The sequence below is a fragment of the Gadus chalcogrammus genome, chromosome 6 (genome assembly GCF_026213295.1).
Source record: "Gadus chalcogrammus isolate NIFS_2021 chromosome 6, NIFS_Gcha_1.0, whole genome shotgun sequence".
Classification (NCBI taxonomy): domain Eukaryota; kingdom Metazoa; phylum Chordata; class Actinopteri; order Gadiformes; family Gadidae; genus Gadus; species Gadus chalcogrammus.
Window position 1 is genome coordinate 14441628 of NC_079417.1, and position 17221 is coordinate 14458848.

General features: G+C 43.4%; 1 protein-coding gene across 3 annotated transcripts in view; it reads right to left on the reverse strand.

Annotated features, from left to right (window-relative positions):
* Positions 1-16039, reverse strand: part of dock8 (dedicator of cytokinesis 8) — a 49254-nt gene extending 33215 nt beyond the window's left edge. For 2 of the 3 annotated variants that reach the window (XM_056592829.1, XM_056592828.1), the window contains exons 1-7: positions 15803-16039; positions 9132-9231; positions 5534-5709; positions 4571-4642; positions 3540-3648; positions 1314-1523; positions 784-869 (exon numbers count right to left, since the gene is read on the reverse strand). In XM_056592829.1, the coding sequence (XP_056448804.1) occupies positions 784-869; positions 1314-1523; positions 3540-3648; positions 4571-4642; positions 5534-5709; positions 9132-9231; positions 15803-15855 (806 nt within the window). In that variant the 5' untranslated portion in view covers positions 15856-16039. Of the gene's footprint in view, positions 1-783; positions 870-1313; positions 1524-3539; positions 3649-4570; positions 4643-5533; positions 5710-7427; positions 9047-9131; positions 9232-15802 lie in introns of those variants that run through there. The other variant, XM_056592830.1, reaches the window with a different exon arrangement.
* Between the last annotated feature and the right edge of the window lie 1182 nt (positions 16040-17221).

The following is a 17221-nucleotide window of genomic DNA, read 5'->3' on the forward strand; positions in this document are numbered from 1 at the left end:
AGCCAAACCGCGGCAGTGGGGGAAATGACCTCAACTACAAAAACATTTGTCAGGTTAGCAGCACACAGAAAAATGGGCAGAGTGTGAGTTAAAAAAGAGACAGAACAGAAACAGAAGGAGAATAAGAGTGAGGGACTGATAGAATGATCAAGAAAAGGGGAAAATGGGAGGCTGGCCTAAAGAAAGAGAGACAGACAAGAGAACAGTAAGTGCTCTCTCTCTCTCTCTCTCTCTCTCTCTCTCTCTCTCTCTCTCTCTCTCTCTCTCTCTCTCTCTCTCTCTCTCTCTCTCTCTCTCTCTCTCTCTCTCTCTCTCTCTCTCTCTCTCTCTCGCTCTCTCTCTCTCTCTCTCTCTCTCTCTCTCTCTCTCTCTCTCTCTCTCTCTCTCTCTCTCTCTCTCTCTCTCTCTCTCTCTCTCTCTCTCTCTCTCTCATGACTAAGCGTTGCAGTTCATAATGACTAAGTGCCTTTAACACGGCCTACTGTGAATTCCTCGTTGCAACAGCTGTATCACGTCTCCATCTTTATGACAGAGTCTTATGAGAGGGCAGGGGCTTGGTTGGATGTTCTGGAGGTTATTTCACTCCTAAAAAATATGCATGTCAGGATACAGCTGGTTTACTTCCAGTAAGTGTACTAATTAATCCTTTTTGAGGTGTGTGTGTGTGTGTGTGTGTGTGTGTGTGTGTGTGTGTGTGTGTGTGTGTGTGTGTGTGTGTGTGTGTGTGTGTGTGTGTGTGTGTGTGTGTGTGTGTGTGTGTGTGTGTGTGTGTGTGTGTCATACTTCATGCTCTGACATCGAATGAGGATGCGGTCCCCCATGTGTTCTTTGGGACAATCTGGGATGGGACGGATCTCCACTGCCTCCTCCTGAATGAACAAACAAACATTAAAACATTTTCCATACATGAAACAAAATATTAATTCAAGATAAAATATAGGATAGAGTATAATGTATAAAATATAACAATAGGTTTTATGCATAGACTTTTACACACAAACTCAGATTTATCGCGAATTTGGAAATGCATGGCTAGCACTTTATTGTACCACATATTATACAAAGTGCAATATGTATGCATTACAGATATAGATACGTTACTTTATTGATCCTGGAGGAAAGGATAGGTTAAAGTTGCTCGGCTCAAGGCGCAAACAAAGCAGAAATGTGATCTCTCTGTGAATCATATCAATGTAAGAGGAGCCTTCACACACTACTTAGATCTGAGAACTGCGATGTGGAATAAAATAAGAGTCAGCCTCAACAAGGGTCCAAGTGGTGGTGATGGTGGTGGACGGGGGGGTTGGTCACACCTCATCTGCTGGGGGGTAGAGGGCAAACAGCTCCGGGTGGCGCCCCGCTTGCCGCGCCTCGTGGTTGAGGCGGTCCAGCTCCTCCGGGGTGCTGAACCTCAGCAGCCCCTCTACTCGGGGGTCAGGGGTCAAACACCGCAGGTCAAAGTCAGACGAGGTCAGAGTTCGCCCAGCGTCCTCACTGAGGCCTGCCAGCGAAGGGGACTTCACCTAGAGGTCGCACAGAGACGGAGAGGCAGAGGGGTGGTCGGTGTGTGCACGCATGTGGACGTGAGCGAGTGGCTTACTGACAGAGTTGATTCATTCACTCTAAAACCAGATTTTTCAATAATACTATAGTCATTTGTTAAATACACGCAACCATAGACATAATCAGTATTCTAAAGACGGGGCCCTGTATTCAAGCATGTAAAACTCAGTCATCAGGAGCATTTCATGAACTCCAAATGTTTTAGGATGAAAATTAATCCTAAATTAATCCTGGAGTTCATTTCATGAACTCCAGGATTAATTTAGGATGACAAGGGCCCTCAGGAAATACTCTCTCTAATCAGAGCGGGATTGCAACCCTATTTAATGACTGACACTTGGCTTAGGGCCACGGATTGACCTCCCTTTGTGCATTGTCCTCATTTGAACCATCTCTCCCATTTCACGCAGTAGCCTCCTTTTCCCCTGTCTACCTAACCCCTTGGCTGCTTCTAAAAGCACGGCTAGGACAAACTGCGCCGCCACTGCAGCCACACTATGAGGTCTGCAGGACCCTAATGCACCACCACTCTCCCTCTGTGCCACTCTCTTCACAGCCACTCTCTCACAGGGAGCCGAGAGCTAGAACAAGGGCCTTCAGTTTAGGTGATTAATCGGAAATGGCAAGGCTGGCTCTAACTCTGTAGAAATGGGGGGAGGGGCGGGGAGGAGGGGCATGCTGGTTGGCTGGTTTTGCCGGAGGCTGCAATGAATGGGTCTTGATTTGGCCCGGGACTGGCTAACCCGGGGGGGGGGGGGGGGTTTGGCAGAGAGAGAGAGAGGACCCAGATAGAGAGGAGCTGGAGAATATCTCTGAATACAATGTGAGAGAGGCAAGGCACATGGAAGCATGTGATGACACGCCTCAACACCTCACTGAGGACTGGTGCTGGCATGTATGCTGATAGAGGGTAGGACAATGGACTCTGGCAAAGTTTTTAACTACAATACACAATGGAGCAAAAGGAGAACAAAACACAATCCACTAGATTGCAGCAAACCACTACATCACAACACAATGCATTATGGAGAATCTAGTTCAACATTAGCATCGCCATTTCGCAGACAGTCAAAGCAGTCTAGACGAAAACATTAGGCGGTGTTAGATAACACTGTACAACACATTAAGCAATGCCCTCGACTAAAATGAAGACGGTCGGAGTACTCCTGTGCTGAATCTATTCCAACTCTTGATAGGATTGATTAGAAAGAAATTTGGTTTGTTCAGCCTGGGGCCGGAAATGTGCTTTTGTCCTCACTGGGGGGGGGGGGGGGGGGGGGGGGTTTATAGCGCCGGCCTGAAGGAAGACCTTTCTACTCTCCGAGGAGCTCCGTTTCAAAGCCTTGGGGCAGCGAGGCAGTGAGGGCCGCAGGGTGTGTGGCTCCTGTTGGGCTGTTTGCAGAGCAGCCTGGGCAGACATGTGACAGGAATAACAAAACGCCTCAGTGCTCATTGTTCCGCTTCCCCGTTGGCTCCTCTCCCCGCTCCCCTCTACAGACCTCGACAAGCCCCTTCTCTTCATCGCCCAACCCCTCTAAACTCTGACCCCCCCCCCACCCACCCACCTGCAGAACATATTCTGCTTTCACTCATGGCTGAATCGTTATGGGTCAGATGCTGTACTGATTTAAAAGTCTCACCTTTCCCGAAATATTTTTTTTTTTCAGACACAGGAAACCACCATATAATGTATACTGTCATATTTGTACCATTAAAACTGAAACTTAAAAGGGGACTAGAAGGGGACTCTACTGGGACTTTGTCAATGACAAAGTTATTCATGCAATATGCATTGAACTAATCATTTCTTCTTGAGCTTCTCATCTGAAAAGGTTTATGGCTTGTTTGGTCAAATGTGTTTTAGTCGATATCTGTGTCTCATGTGATAAACCTACAAGTTCTGTTGAGACCTATTTCACATGAATTCCAAAATGTGACAGTGAACATGTGTGGGTAATACATGCTGTGCAACCTACGGGAGTGTCTTGGCCCTCTTGCTGAACATCAGACTCAAAGGTTTGTTTCTGGAGGAGCTTGTGAAGTCCGGCCCTCTCAGAATAGGCGGTCCAGCCATCTCCTTGACACCTTTATATCACACACACACACACACACACACACACACACACACACACACACACACACACACACACACACACACACACACACACACACACACACACACACACACACACACACACACACACACACACACACACACACGATTAACCTATGCAGCCCTAATCACACAAGTTCACAGATAACATTTTATACACTCTTACCATGGCAAACAAGAGCATTGTGTGAGTGAGTGAGTGAGTGAGTGAGTGAGTGAGTGAGTGAGTGAGTGAGTGAGTGAGTGAGTGAGTGAGTGAGTGAGTGAGTGAGTGAGTGAGTGAGTGAGTGAGTGAGTGAGTGAGTGAGTGAGAGAGAGAGTGAGTGAGTGAGAGAGAGAGAGATTCAGCTTCAGCATGCCTTTAATCCATTTTTTTTTTCTTACAAAAAAGTCAAAGTTACTATAAGTATTATTATCATATTAGTATTAGCAATTGCATTGGTGATACAGGTCTCACAATGTCTAATAGCAGACTTAAACTGAAGATTGGTGTTGGTTCAATGCTAACCCTTTCAGGGATTCCTGAAATACTAAATCACTTGAGTGGCCTTGCAGTAGGCCTTGCTGGTGATGCATTCCCTTAGTGTTGTCATTGTCCTAGTGTCTGAAAACACGGGACATCATCATCAAAAACAATGATATCATAATTCCAAGGCCAAAACACAGGGTTTTGGAGGTAAGGAGGTAGATCTCTACCTCCTTACACCAATAACAATGCATCGGCAAACCAAACCACAGCCATCAAGTGAGTAACTACACACAATTAATAGATCATGGTATATACTGAAATACAACCGTGATTTATGCTGGTGTTTTTTTTTGCAACGTGTCAATCCAAGGACCTACAAGGCTAAAAACGTTTTTTGTTCAAGTTGTTTTGCTTGGTAGGATTACCTTCGGGAGACAACCAGCCAGGGTTGAATGTAACTCTGCACACATTCCCTCACATGTGAATCCAACTCCACCCTTGAAACAAAACCAAAATAGGCAGGGACACAAGGAAAGGATGAAAGGAATAATTAAACCAGTATACTACGGTTTTGTGTAGCAAGAGCTCATAAACACAAACACACACACACACACACAATAGCAGAACATGCACACAAATGGACTTATTCTTCATTGTTTTTTACAACACAACATTCCTGCGAAACGACATTACAACCACCTTGCTTAGGGTGTGGATTGTACTAAACCCTGGAGATAGCAGAGATCATGGACAATCACAGCATTCTTAGTACCATAAGTACAAGTATAATAAGTACAAGAGAATAGATAAAACCGGTAATCGGATGCTTGTCATTTCAACTGGAGGCTGGCAACCAGGTTTATCTTGGGCTTTCCAATGGAGCTCAATCAAGTGCGTAGCTTTGGTTTAACAAACATTTCAGAAGGTTGTTGATTGGCTAATGCAGATTAAATTTTAATAATTACAGACTAGGCAGATCAATAGTATCGTTCTGAAGGAGTTGAAAGACAATCTTCTTTATTTTAATACAATTTCTCAATAACTTATTGTCCAGCTTATTTGCGATTTAGGGCAGGGACGGTTAACTGGTTTCTTGACATTGGATAGTTGATTTCCCTACATCTCCTCTAAAAACGACGCCCATTGCCTCAATTTCATACGACATTCATACCTCAAATCATACTTGGGTTCCTGAATCATTCAAGGCCTTGGAAAGAAAATCCCATTATGACTCATCGGTGCTAACTGCTCTGGATGATAAGTATGGGTAAACAGTACTGTGTTGTTGTCTTTTGGTTGCGTTTTCCTTTGTTTGGTTGTCACATGGAACAGTGAGATCGACCATGTGACACCTGCATTAACATTTGATCAGGGGACCGTTGACCCACCCGTCCTCAGGCACCGAGTGTCGGACGGTGCGACACTGCTTCTCCACCTGCTCCACCTGCAGGTCATCGTTGGGGAAGTCGCCCAGCTCCTGCATCAGGGCCTGGTCTCCACTCTGCAGCTGGGACATGAGGAACTCCTCCAGGTCTAGGGGCTCCACCGCCTCGTACGACTGGGGCTGGGAGAGGGAGGGAGGGAGGCACAGGGAGACAGAGAGAGAGACACAGACAGAGAGAGAGAAAGACACAGAGACAGAGAGAAACACAGGGAGAGAGATATAGAAAGGGACAGGCAGAGAGAAGGGAGAGACAAGGAGGGAGAGAAAAATGAGGAAGATAGAGGGAGAAAGAGTAAATCATTATCATTGTATTTTACTTTTTGTATTTTAGTAATTTTATTATTAGGAATACCGGTATACCGTTACCATCCTGACATAAAGCATTCTCAGGTACTGGGTGTAGCACAAATGCACACAATGTTTGTTTGAGGGGGTCAATAGAAAGAAATTATAATAACGTAAAAAGCAAAGAGTTTAGAGGGATCAGTCATGCCTGGAAAGTTCAGGTTTACTTAAGGGAGCTTGTAGAGGCCTATAGGATCCATTCAAATAGTGCAGAGAAAGGTGGACAAAAAACTAAATAACAAGAAGGTAGGAGGTACAGAACAAGTTGAATCATGGCTGTTATGCAATACCTGTGTAATGCCTGTCAAGGGACAAGAGCCCTGAAGCGTCTATAAGAGTATATGAATAGAAAATGGATCAAAATAGAACCTGTATCAGAACTTCTGATGAAGGGATATATTAAGACAGTACTGTTAGCATCAACGCGTCATGTTGCCCTTCAACAAAGAACCTCTTCTAATACATCAGAGCGAACAGCGCGGGAATCAAAAAACGTTTGCGTCCGCAAACCAGAATGTATCTTACCAACCACTTCCACGATGGCATACTGCGTGACATGATTTGAAAATTTCATAATTACAGGAAGCAGGTCATGGAGAAGTTAATAAGACACCAGATGACTTTCTCAGAACTTAACACATAACAAATAAATAAGAAAACAAACTATATGAGGTTTATATTAACATAATAATGTATTTCTGTATAAATATTGAACATTGTGCTAAGGGCTTTTAATAACAAGTTTTGCATGGTGCATAAAGAGCCCAACAGTCTACAGAGTTGTATAGGCTATTGTAAAAGATGGACAGATGGAAAGGCAGACACTGATATAAAATACAAACAAAGAAGAAGAAGTCTATAAGATTTACAGACTACCAACAACAATTATAAGGGGTTTGCTCTCCGACATGTTTTGGCAAAAAACATTCAATGCCTCAGGGCCGATATTTCCTACTCGACTCAATAGGAAATTGCAACACATTCCCTACAGTTAAATAGTTAGCAAACACTAACTACACAAAAACCTAATCCCCAAAATCCCATTCTCTACTTCCAATAATGGCCTCTTCCCCCTCTGCCTGAGAGTGCGGGTTAACAGAACCAAATGAATGCAAATCTATGCGTGTCTGTGTGAGACAAACGCTGCTCTTTGAAGACAAGCCCAACTCTTCCTCCAGACAATAATACAAGCAGAGGACAGTCTACAGAATCTGCATGCTGATGATCCATTTAGTCTCTTTTTATTTTGGTCTCAGAAGAAACTAAACCATCGCCAATTTAACAAGACATGCATCCAGCCATTTCAAGATTACTAAGAATCCTTTCAAATATACATATTTAGTTATCTAATCATCACGCCCAACAATATACACCAGCTTAGTTTGGACAACATGCATATAAAATAAATTGTGAGCAATATAATATGATCACAATGCATACCTTCTGGTCTAAACCATCATCTCCATCAGCTGTATTCTGCAAAAATTACTTACCCTGCTTAAAAGTGGACAACTTCTTTAACGAACGTTGAAAAACTGAAGTGCAGAAAATGGCGCTATCCGGATATATGAACATACATGCTTACTCCACATGACGTCATACTCATTCTGAATGACTAGTGTCACAGCTAGTTCGAGCTAATGTAAAGTCAGGCTGCTAATTTGAGCAGACTTGATCAGTCACACCAATGATGAGAGATGTCCATTGCTTTCAGAAGGGTTTGGGCTGAATTTGACTTCATAAAAAGCCATTTCAGATTATGCAAGGCTGTGTTTGAGAAACGGTACAGACTTTCATGCCGATAGGCAAGACGAGGTACGGAAACCACAAGAGAGGGGAGGAAGTGACCTCACCAAGCCTCCCCCCATCAACTGGCATTTGCAACAGGCAGGAACTGAAACTGCACAGGCTACAGACAGACACACATGCTTATGCACACAGACACACAGACACACACACACACTCTCTCTAATCTATCAATCTATTATCATCTATTAATCTCGGATAAATCAGCAATCCTAAATAGACATCTTTGCATCCACAAAGTGCGGTTTATTATGATGATAATAAACACTGCAACAGTACCAACAGCACATATGTTCATGGCACATCTGCTCGATATTGACACGGCGTCAGAATATATCCTCCAAGAGATTAAAGCGCCAAACCCCACCTCCTGCATGTTAATCTAAATCCATATTAAATATCTTGCTTGCTTAAACTACCACAATGTTACTGAGACCCCTATCTGCAAACTCATCAGTCACCAAGCCGCTGCCCCATTTCCCCAGCAGGTTAGAGATTAACCGGGCGGCGCAACATGCAGAGGAATGGACAGGCCCCCGCCGTCAGCTGACCAGAGCACGCACCCTTACTGGATGAAACATCACTGGCCTGCAACTCAATTAGTCATACACACACAGATTTACAGCCCCAGGGAGAGGGCTTAGTAGAACTAGAGGCGGGGAAGAGAGGAAAAAACGGGAAAGCTGTATAGAGCCGACAGACAGACAGGCAGGCCGGCAGGACAGGCAGACAGACAGAATGGGAGACAGAAAGACAGGGAGACAGGGAGAGGGAGCGACAGATTAATATAAATCGGAGGTTGTTAAGATGGAGCAGCAGAAGAGAGATTGACAGACGGGTGTCATGGTAGCACTGAGCGCGTTGCAGCAGCAGCAGCAAATCCCTCCCGAAGGATTACTGCGTTATTCCAGTCACTTCCTCCAGAGAGCAGGAACCACTACTAAGCCTTCTCTAGGCCCCACAAATACAGGGACCAAATAGAGAGCCAGCAACAAAATACAAAGTACAACTGAATAAACGCCACTTCAGGTCTGACCCTTAAAAAGGGCCTCCTTTGAGCCGTGTGCAAATCTTAAAGTTCGCAGTATCCTCCCTTCTCAACAGATGGCTATGGAGCCTCCCTCATGAAATTAACTCAAAATGAAGCAACCGAATAGGAGTATTGAATTGGCAACTGCCAATGGCTTGGCCTCCACACTAATACTAGACCTCACTGGTATGCTTTCAATAGTGAGCCCCCAATACATACGAGCCGAATTGAGAGACTGACCATAGCCAACGCAAACAACACCAGTCTATTGTTTGCGTTGGCTATGGTAAGAATAGACATAGAACAGTCTACATTGAGGCATGGATTCCCAACCTTGGGTTATTCAGATGTTATTACTCACCACAGTGAAGCATACTGAGGCTGAGGTGTTCGAGTTTCTTCTGCTGTTATGCGCTCCTTGGGCCCCACCAAAGTTACGTCGGATCTCCGCAGAAGAGTACCTGGAACCAGACCATGGAAGTTCACGCATGCATGCAGGGTATGATCAGAAGATGTTGATATTCCCAACAGATGAATCCTACAATGCACCGTTTACACCACAGAACGTCTACATACATGCCAAAGTATTTCATCACAGGTTCCTACAGCACACGCTCATGCAGAAATAAACAAATATATTACATCTATTATGCATCTAGTGTGTGTGTGTGTGTGTCTGTGTGTTGTGTGTGTGTGTGTGTGTGTGTGTGTGTGTGTGTGTGTGTGTGTGTGTGTGTGTGTGTGTGTGTGTGTGTGTGAGAGAGATTGTGAACTATTGTTTATCCTCTAGAGAAAAGACAACTGTGGCACACCAGCTGTACAAGCAGTGACACCAACACGCTCTGTCCTGAATCAAAGGCCATGCCAGGCAGAAAATCCTTCATGACACAAAGTAAGACGCATGCTAAAATACACGCCCCATTCACCCATTCAAGTGCATATTAATCTGTGTCTGCGTGTGTGCGTCAGCACACACGGTCAGTAGCCAGAATAGAGTGGGACAAATTTCTTGGCATATTACCACATCAGTCTGAAATGTGAAAAGTTATATTTCTTTGATGATTGTTCTGAATCATTCAAAGCTTACAAAACCCAACACAGTGACGGCTTTATTTACTCGACACCCAATGATGTTTGTATGTGGTCTTCGCTGTCATCGTCTGGTTTATCTTCTGTGTGTGTGTGTGTTGTGTAGTTGGAGGGCATGAAGGGTCTTTCTCAAAAGGGGTCACATTCCCAACCCAGCCCACATGATGGAGGACCCAGGGCCATTGTTCTGTGGCTTGCTTCCATTCGTTGGTTGTCAAAACGAATTAGCAATTTAAGAACGTTGTCAATGTTGTCCAATGTGCAGAAATGGCTGGCAAACGCATGCACAATTGTGTGGGGGAAAATGCTCATTATTAGCAAGTACAGTAGTGAGATACTCTTCTAAACACTGAAAACGATCCACTGAAAGCACGCCATAGCAGAATCCCCTCATCCCTGTAAATCCACTGAACAAGGCAGCACTAAGGTCGGACGATGAAAGGAGACGCTTGTGCAAATATACTCCAAGATCAAAGTCCAACCATGTTGCCATTAATCCCAATGGAGTCAGTAATTCCTCCTTCTATTTTTTTTTTTCAAACAGCAGGTTAACTATCGCCATACATATTCTTGTTAATATATGCAATGCCTGTTTGCCTGTTTAGTCACACACAAAAAGAGGTTTGTTATTATGCAAGGGTTCATTATCAACTTTATTTATAATGCCTGTACCTGTACTGTGTGGGTCAATCCACTTCACCAACATATGCCCCCTTTAAATCCATTAGAAAATCACACACACACACACACACACACACACACACACACACACACACACACACACACACACACACACACACACACACACACACACACACACACACACACACACACACACACACACACACAAAGAGACTAGGTTGGCAAAACAGTAATCAGCTCTTGTCAGCAGGGCCAAGCAGGCATTATTTTAGCACTGGTTGACGAGCAGCTTGTTAGGACAGACAACATCTGCCGTTCTCCTTAGGGCTGTCTGTCTTGGCCGCCCTTCTAATACAGGAACACAGCTGGTTTTGTGGGGGAAACGTATAAGCAGAGCAGAGATTTCTCGGTTTTGTCCATGAAATGCTGCAAAGGCGTAAGTACAACATAACATCTGTATCCTAGTTATTTCAGTCCAAATTATATTGTGATTTGGTAGTGGACCCACAAAAACGCTTTTGACAGGCTATATCTGTTAAAACCTCTGAAACTAACCTATCTTTGTTAACAAACAATAGAAAAAAGGTCATGAGAATGTTTTAACATCCTAGAACTGAATTAACCCAGAGTGCTGTAAAATACAACCAGCTCCACAACACGCCCAACACACACTGTCCCCATCTGGTCAAAAACAAGGCAGTAGTTCATTAAGGTTTAACACTATTCTTCAGAAGCTGGGGTTTGTGTACACTGGTCCTGAACTCGGTTTAAAGACCATGATAATTGGCTACCGAACTATAAGGAAGTTCTGCCAGAACTATTTACCATTTGCCATTATAGTCCTGGCTTCATACAGGTCGTGTCCACCCAAAGCGACTTATAGTAAATTTAGAAAAATATAATTTTTACATTTGTTTCTCTACATCCAGCACCAATCAATCAATATAACAAAATCTAAATTTGGCATCCGTGGCTGATACAATAAGGTTATAAGCTTGTCCAATCGTTTAATACGGCCTGAATAAAATGATTTGATCGCCTACCTGTCAGCCTCCCTACCTAGTCAACTACCTGTGTGCACTCTGCCCGTCCACTCATTGTGAGTCTTTCATAAGGCTAGGCAGACTAATTGCTAAAGCTAGCATGCTAGTCATGTTTATTGGGGGTTTGTCTTTGGCCTCTCCCCCAATAAAAAAAATTGTTTGGGTACTTTCAAAATCGTGCTTACTCTGGCTGGTTCCTCCCGCCTAACCCAGGTTTAAGAAGCAGGTAGGGGGTCTGGCCTCTCGAACAATGTAGGTTGCAGAATCAGAGCCTTTGCAACTAATATATCATGTCACCAACCATGTGGTTCACCATGGCTATCTGGAGCTGACGCATGATCCCAAAGAGATGTATTGTGCAATGCAGAGCAGGGCGTTCAAGGCTTTGGCTCCGTCAAGGTTTCCTGAAGGAACAATTTAACTAAAAGGTCAGAGTCGGAAATCTGCCCAGGACAGGATGAAGAAAGCATTTGTTCCTTTTTATCCTCTTTTATTTATTTGACTGTGCTGACTTAGCCAGACCTCAGCTGACTCTAATCTGAATCCACAATCAGAAGACATCAACCTTGATATTTAAAAAAGTTTTTTTATTGTTTTGCTGTAATGTATACAGCTATGACGCATCTCCATTTACGTGTCAAAGCACTTTTTACATTTTACCTTTATGAAGACTATTTTACATTTGACCAAAAAACGGTTCCTCAACTGTGAGGTCAAAATAATCTTTGAGACTTGCAAGACACAAGAGGTGTTCCCTTTGCAGATGGAGACTGGGAGCACTTGGCTTTGGTTTCGACTGATAACAATTGCTAGCTTTCTTTTCATTGTCTGTATTGTCTTTTTCCTTATTATTATTATTATTATTATTATTATTATTATATATATTATTATTATTATTATTATTATTAAGGGTGAGGATAATCGCCTCCTCCCAAAGATCGACCGAGGTGTAGGGTTAGCCGAATTTGACTGTCAGTGGGAATCAAAGCTAAAAGAAGAGGAGTCATACATTTCATATCCCTAGTTAGCCCAAACCTTTCCGTAATTGCCAAATTACAATGTATAATGCCCTGCTCCATTACCCCCCTCCAATATAGGTCAGCTGAATGGTACTCTGAGGCCCAGTGAATGCTTTCTGATTATTCACGCATTACAAAACCGCATTACTATTCACAAAAACATTCACATTCAGTGACCAGCAAAAAAGCATTAGATACATACAACAACAGGAATGTGTTTTTCTCCTTTTTTCTTGTATTGAAGGATTTGTGTTGAAAGCCCACAACAAATAAGGACTCTATAATCAAGGTATTCTAGGCTTGCCAGGCCTCCAATAGCAGGCCAGCACATGCTGTGTTTGTGCAAGGTCTGCACGTGTAAGCATTCCCGGAATCCATTCCCCAGCACTTCTTTATAGTATTAGACTTGCAGTATCACTAATGTTCAATGTCAACCGTGTACTGGTGGGCCCACCAAACAGACGTAAGGTGTAATCCCAGCGTGGACAACCTATATTTATCCTAGGCATCATGCTTACTCCCACCCAGGACTCTGCCCTATCATCATCATCATCAAGCCTGTGCTTCTCCCCACGCGACGAAGGATTACCATAGTGACCAACTGTTACTGCCCTCCATATTCTGATACAAGACTGCAGAGGACAGGTAAATAAATATTGTTTTGGATCAACGTTTCCCCAGAGCATTCTCACTTAGTCACTAGATGCCTTACTGTTGAAGATCTTTTACCTACAAATGCACAATAAGAGCATATTTCCCTGCAGCCTTCTGATTAAGGATTTGATTGCAGTGTCTACGTCTCCACATACCTAACCACCCTTGGTGGCTTGAGTGGGAGGCCGGGATTTATTCAAATGATTTTTAACCGCCTGCAGTGAGTATTAACTTTAGCAAAAGTGATGACGGTTGTGCAAATGTGTTGGGGCATATGTCATTTACATCTCATAATGACATCGACAAATTTCTCTTTCATGCAGCCTCTTAATATCCGTTTGTTTTCTCCCCTCAAATAGGAGCTGAGAGTGTGTCCTCTTTTGCTTGGACCACTGCTTAGATCTCTTCTCTAATCTTAAGACAACAACAACACAGGAAACTAGAAAGTAGGCGGTGGTGGACAAGACATGAGGTAGGCAGACCCACTGGATCCGTATGACACTATCCAACTCCTGAAGACTGTTATCTCAGCCCTGTCTGCGCTCCACTTCCTGTGTCTTTCTGTCTGTGGGGGGGGGGGGGATTTAGTTCCCTGTACTAAAAAGGAGGAAGAACTGGGTAGTCCACTGTAAATATACACTGCTCTAGTGTATATTTCTAGTGTATGCTCTATGCGTAATTCACATTTAATTACATTAGAGTCAGCCATGTTGTCATGGATGTGCAAGTAGCGGACGAGACGTACCAGCTCAGGTAGGTTTACAGGTGAGACAGTGGACGTTAGGGTTCACACCCTGGAGCTTTCCACTCTAACCCACAAGACCATCCTGACCCTCGTGAAGCTGGAATCCCCGACTCAGAGGCTTAGGTTTAACAAGGATGCCCTTAGTTCTCTTCCTCTATCGCCCACCCACCAGCGCCTCTATCAGGGTGTTCCCTAACACCCAAGAGGGTTAACAGATGTCATTATCTCAAGTGCAGAGGAAATCGGCAGCATGCAATGTAATACCTTATGAGCCGGGGCCATTAACACAGTATTGAGCGAAAGAGGCCCCCCTGTACACAGCTGTCCTTAACACCTGCTGTGGCTCCACCAAACTCCATCTTCCATGAGGAGAATGGGTCGTGTTTTGTGCATCACAGTCTGGAGTCATGAAGCAACAGTCATTTCCTGATTCAAAACGGTCATCATTAAAAAAACGGAAGTGAAACAGAGCTAGGTACAGAAAAAAAAGAGAACAGGATTTCCCTGACACTTCTACAGATATAGAGAGGAACTGCAGATAGTGAGTGTAACACCACACACACACACACACACACACACACACACACACACACACACACACACACACACCACACACACACACACACACACACACACACACACACACACACACACGTCTACATTTTACTGTTATATAAGAGCGCTGTATACATTTACAAAAAAAAAGCACTGTACCATATTATATGCTTTCCTATTCCACAGTCATAAACACATTTTCTGGCTGAATCACCACTGGATTCTTTGGGGAGCTCCAATACCATCAGCGTAGCTCAGCTGGAAGTTGTCTTAAAAGATGTCAATCTTAACAAGATAGTATGGTTACTGGTAGTAGGAGCAATCACATTATTAATTTAGCTCCATGACTGCCCTTCCATGTGACAGACCAAATGATCAACAGAAATTTATAACTTTATAATTATTGAAGCAAGTTCAAGCCCTAGTGTGTGTAACAACATTAGTCATGTGTTACAACGTGGGCCACTACAGCTGCACGTGAGAAGGATCATTACCGATTGCATGGCTGCAAGTAGCATGTGTCTCAATGAAGTGTAAAACACAAGCATGACACACAATGGACTGCCATGTGCATTACTTCCTCCCCACCTGGTTAGTAACACAGCAGGAACTACACTCATATCCCGCTCTCATTCATTTCTGATATATGGAGCACACACACACACACACACACACACACACACACACACACACACACACACACACACACACACACACACACACACACACACACACACACACACACCCGCTCTCATTCATTTCTGATTTATGGAGCACACACACACACACACACACACACACACACACACACAGTAAAGGAAATGGTCATCCTGATTTCAAACTAGATAGAAAAATAGTTTTTTCAAGAAGCAGAAATGAAAGCAAAACCACGTATAAAGTCCGCTTAACGTAGAACCGCTCTGCATTGTGCAACCACAAGGCGCTTATTGAATGGGTTAATACCTAGCTACTAAAGTAACAATGTTTACCACACGTCCCGTCACTTAATCACGTGGCAGATAAAAAACAAACATCTGTCAAATTAACTTCATCTTGTGGGAAAAGCCGTAAAACATAGAACAAATACTACAAATAGTAAATACGTTGTTGTTCCCCCGATGTTGACCCAAACAAGAGAGTAATAACAGTTAGATATTTGGAGATCATTAACATTCCCAGCGTGTGCCAGCCTGCCTTTAGTGTCTTACTACAACTCTCTTGACAGCTCCGTCCAAACCCCGCAAACACACTTTGAACAACGTGTCCCATGACAAAAGAGTGTTACCTGTTGATTTTTAGAGCAAAAGCCCGTCGGTCCGAGCTCACGAGGGAAGCCATGAAAGTTTAACTCCAGCTTTGCGACGCGGTCTTGAGCGTTATTAACGGGGACTCGATAGCACCCTGTTCTTGGTACTGCACAAATGTCATGCAATCCTCATTTTTCGCGGTGGTGGTAGGCAGGGTTCTGGGTGTAAACTTCCGCATTTGATTTGAACCATCCCAAAGAAGTAACAGACACCCGGCGGCGGTGTGGGAGGAGATGAGACGGGTCGGACACGCGCTCACAAACATACACGCCTCTTTCTCCGTTCGGATGAATCCGCCGGGAAACTGCTTACCGAGCATCGTCTGTCTCTTGTATTATTACTGTAATAACGGATCGATTAATGTATATATAGGCTGAAGTCCTCCCCCCATTAAACATTTATAAACGAATATGTAATTTACGGTTAAACACAACTGGTAAAGTTGTAGCAGGTGCAATGGCTGTGCGATGCCGAAAGCACGTGCCGTAGGCCCGTATATATATCGTGTTTTTTCGTAGCGTTTTGATTAGATGTGGCTAAATAGTATATGTGGACCTGTGCACCGCTTTTGATTTGACTTAATTATAATTTGTTGGTGAACTAGCTGTGTCTAAAGCGGTCAAGGATTTTGAGCTACCAGTTGAAAATAGTACTTAAATAAAATGAGCTATAAAGTTGCAAAGAAAACAATGACAAAGCTGTTAGACTTTAGCCAACTTAGATGATACTCTACCGCCACCACCTGGGTAGAGATAGGGACTGCAGATGACATGGGCCCCCCATCAATTAAAATTTTGTTGTAAATAATACAGGAACATTAATGATATCATGTTGTATAATATAGCGTAATATACTATTGTATTATAATATAGTAATGTGCATTTGTATATCTTGTAAATATAGTGACAATGTATTGTGGAAGTTTTAATTGAGGTGGCTGAGTATATTAAACTAACCACATGAAAACAGGCTGAAAAGTTACGATACCAGGTAGGATTTTGAGTGGATTTTATTAGAAAATACAATTGGCAGAATTATTTTCAAAGCATTTTGGCCTAGCATTCTGTCCATTTTCCTATGAGCGGTATTTCATTTACCCGTCCCATGCTTAACCGACTCTCCTTAACTAGGAGCACTAACTCTGGACCCTCCTAAGGGAAATGAGAATCTCCTCCTCTGGCTGAATGAATTGTTTTGTACATAAATCTATAGGCTCTGTGACTTTTTCATCATGTTTTTTGTGCAGCAAACACTGAAATGCTTTTTCTCGCCCTCTGCCGTTCACTATGGTGCATTGCACTCCACTACAGGTTGACTCCGTACGTACGGTTGCCTATATATGATTTATATATTAGATAAATGTTATGAAAAAAATTATTCCCTTTTCATTTAATTTA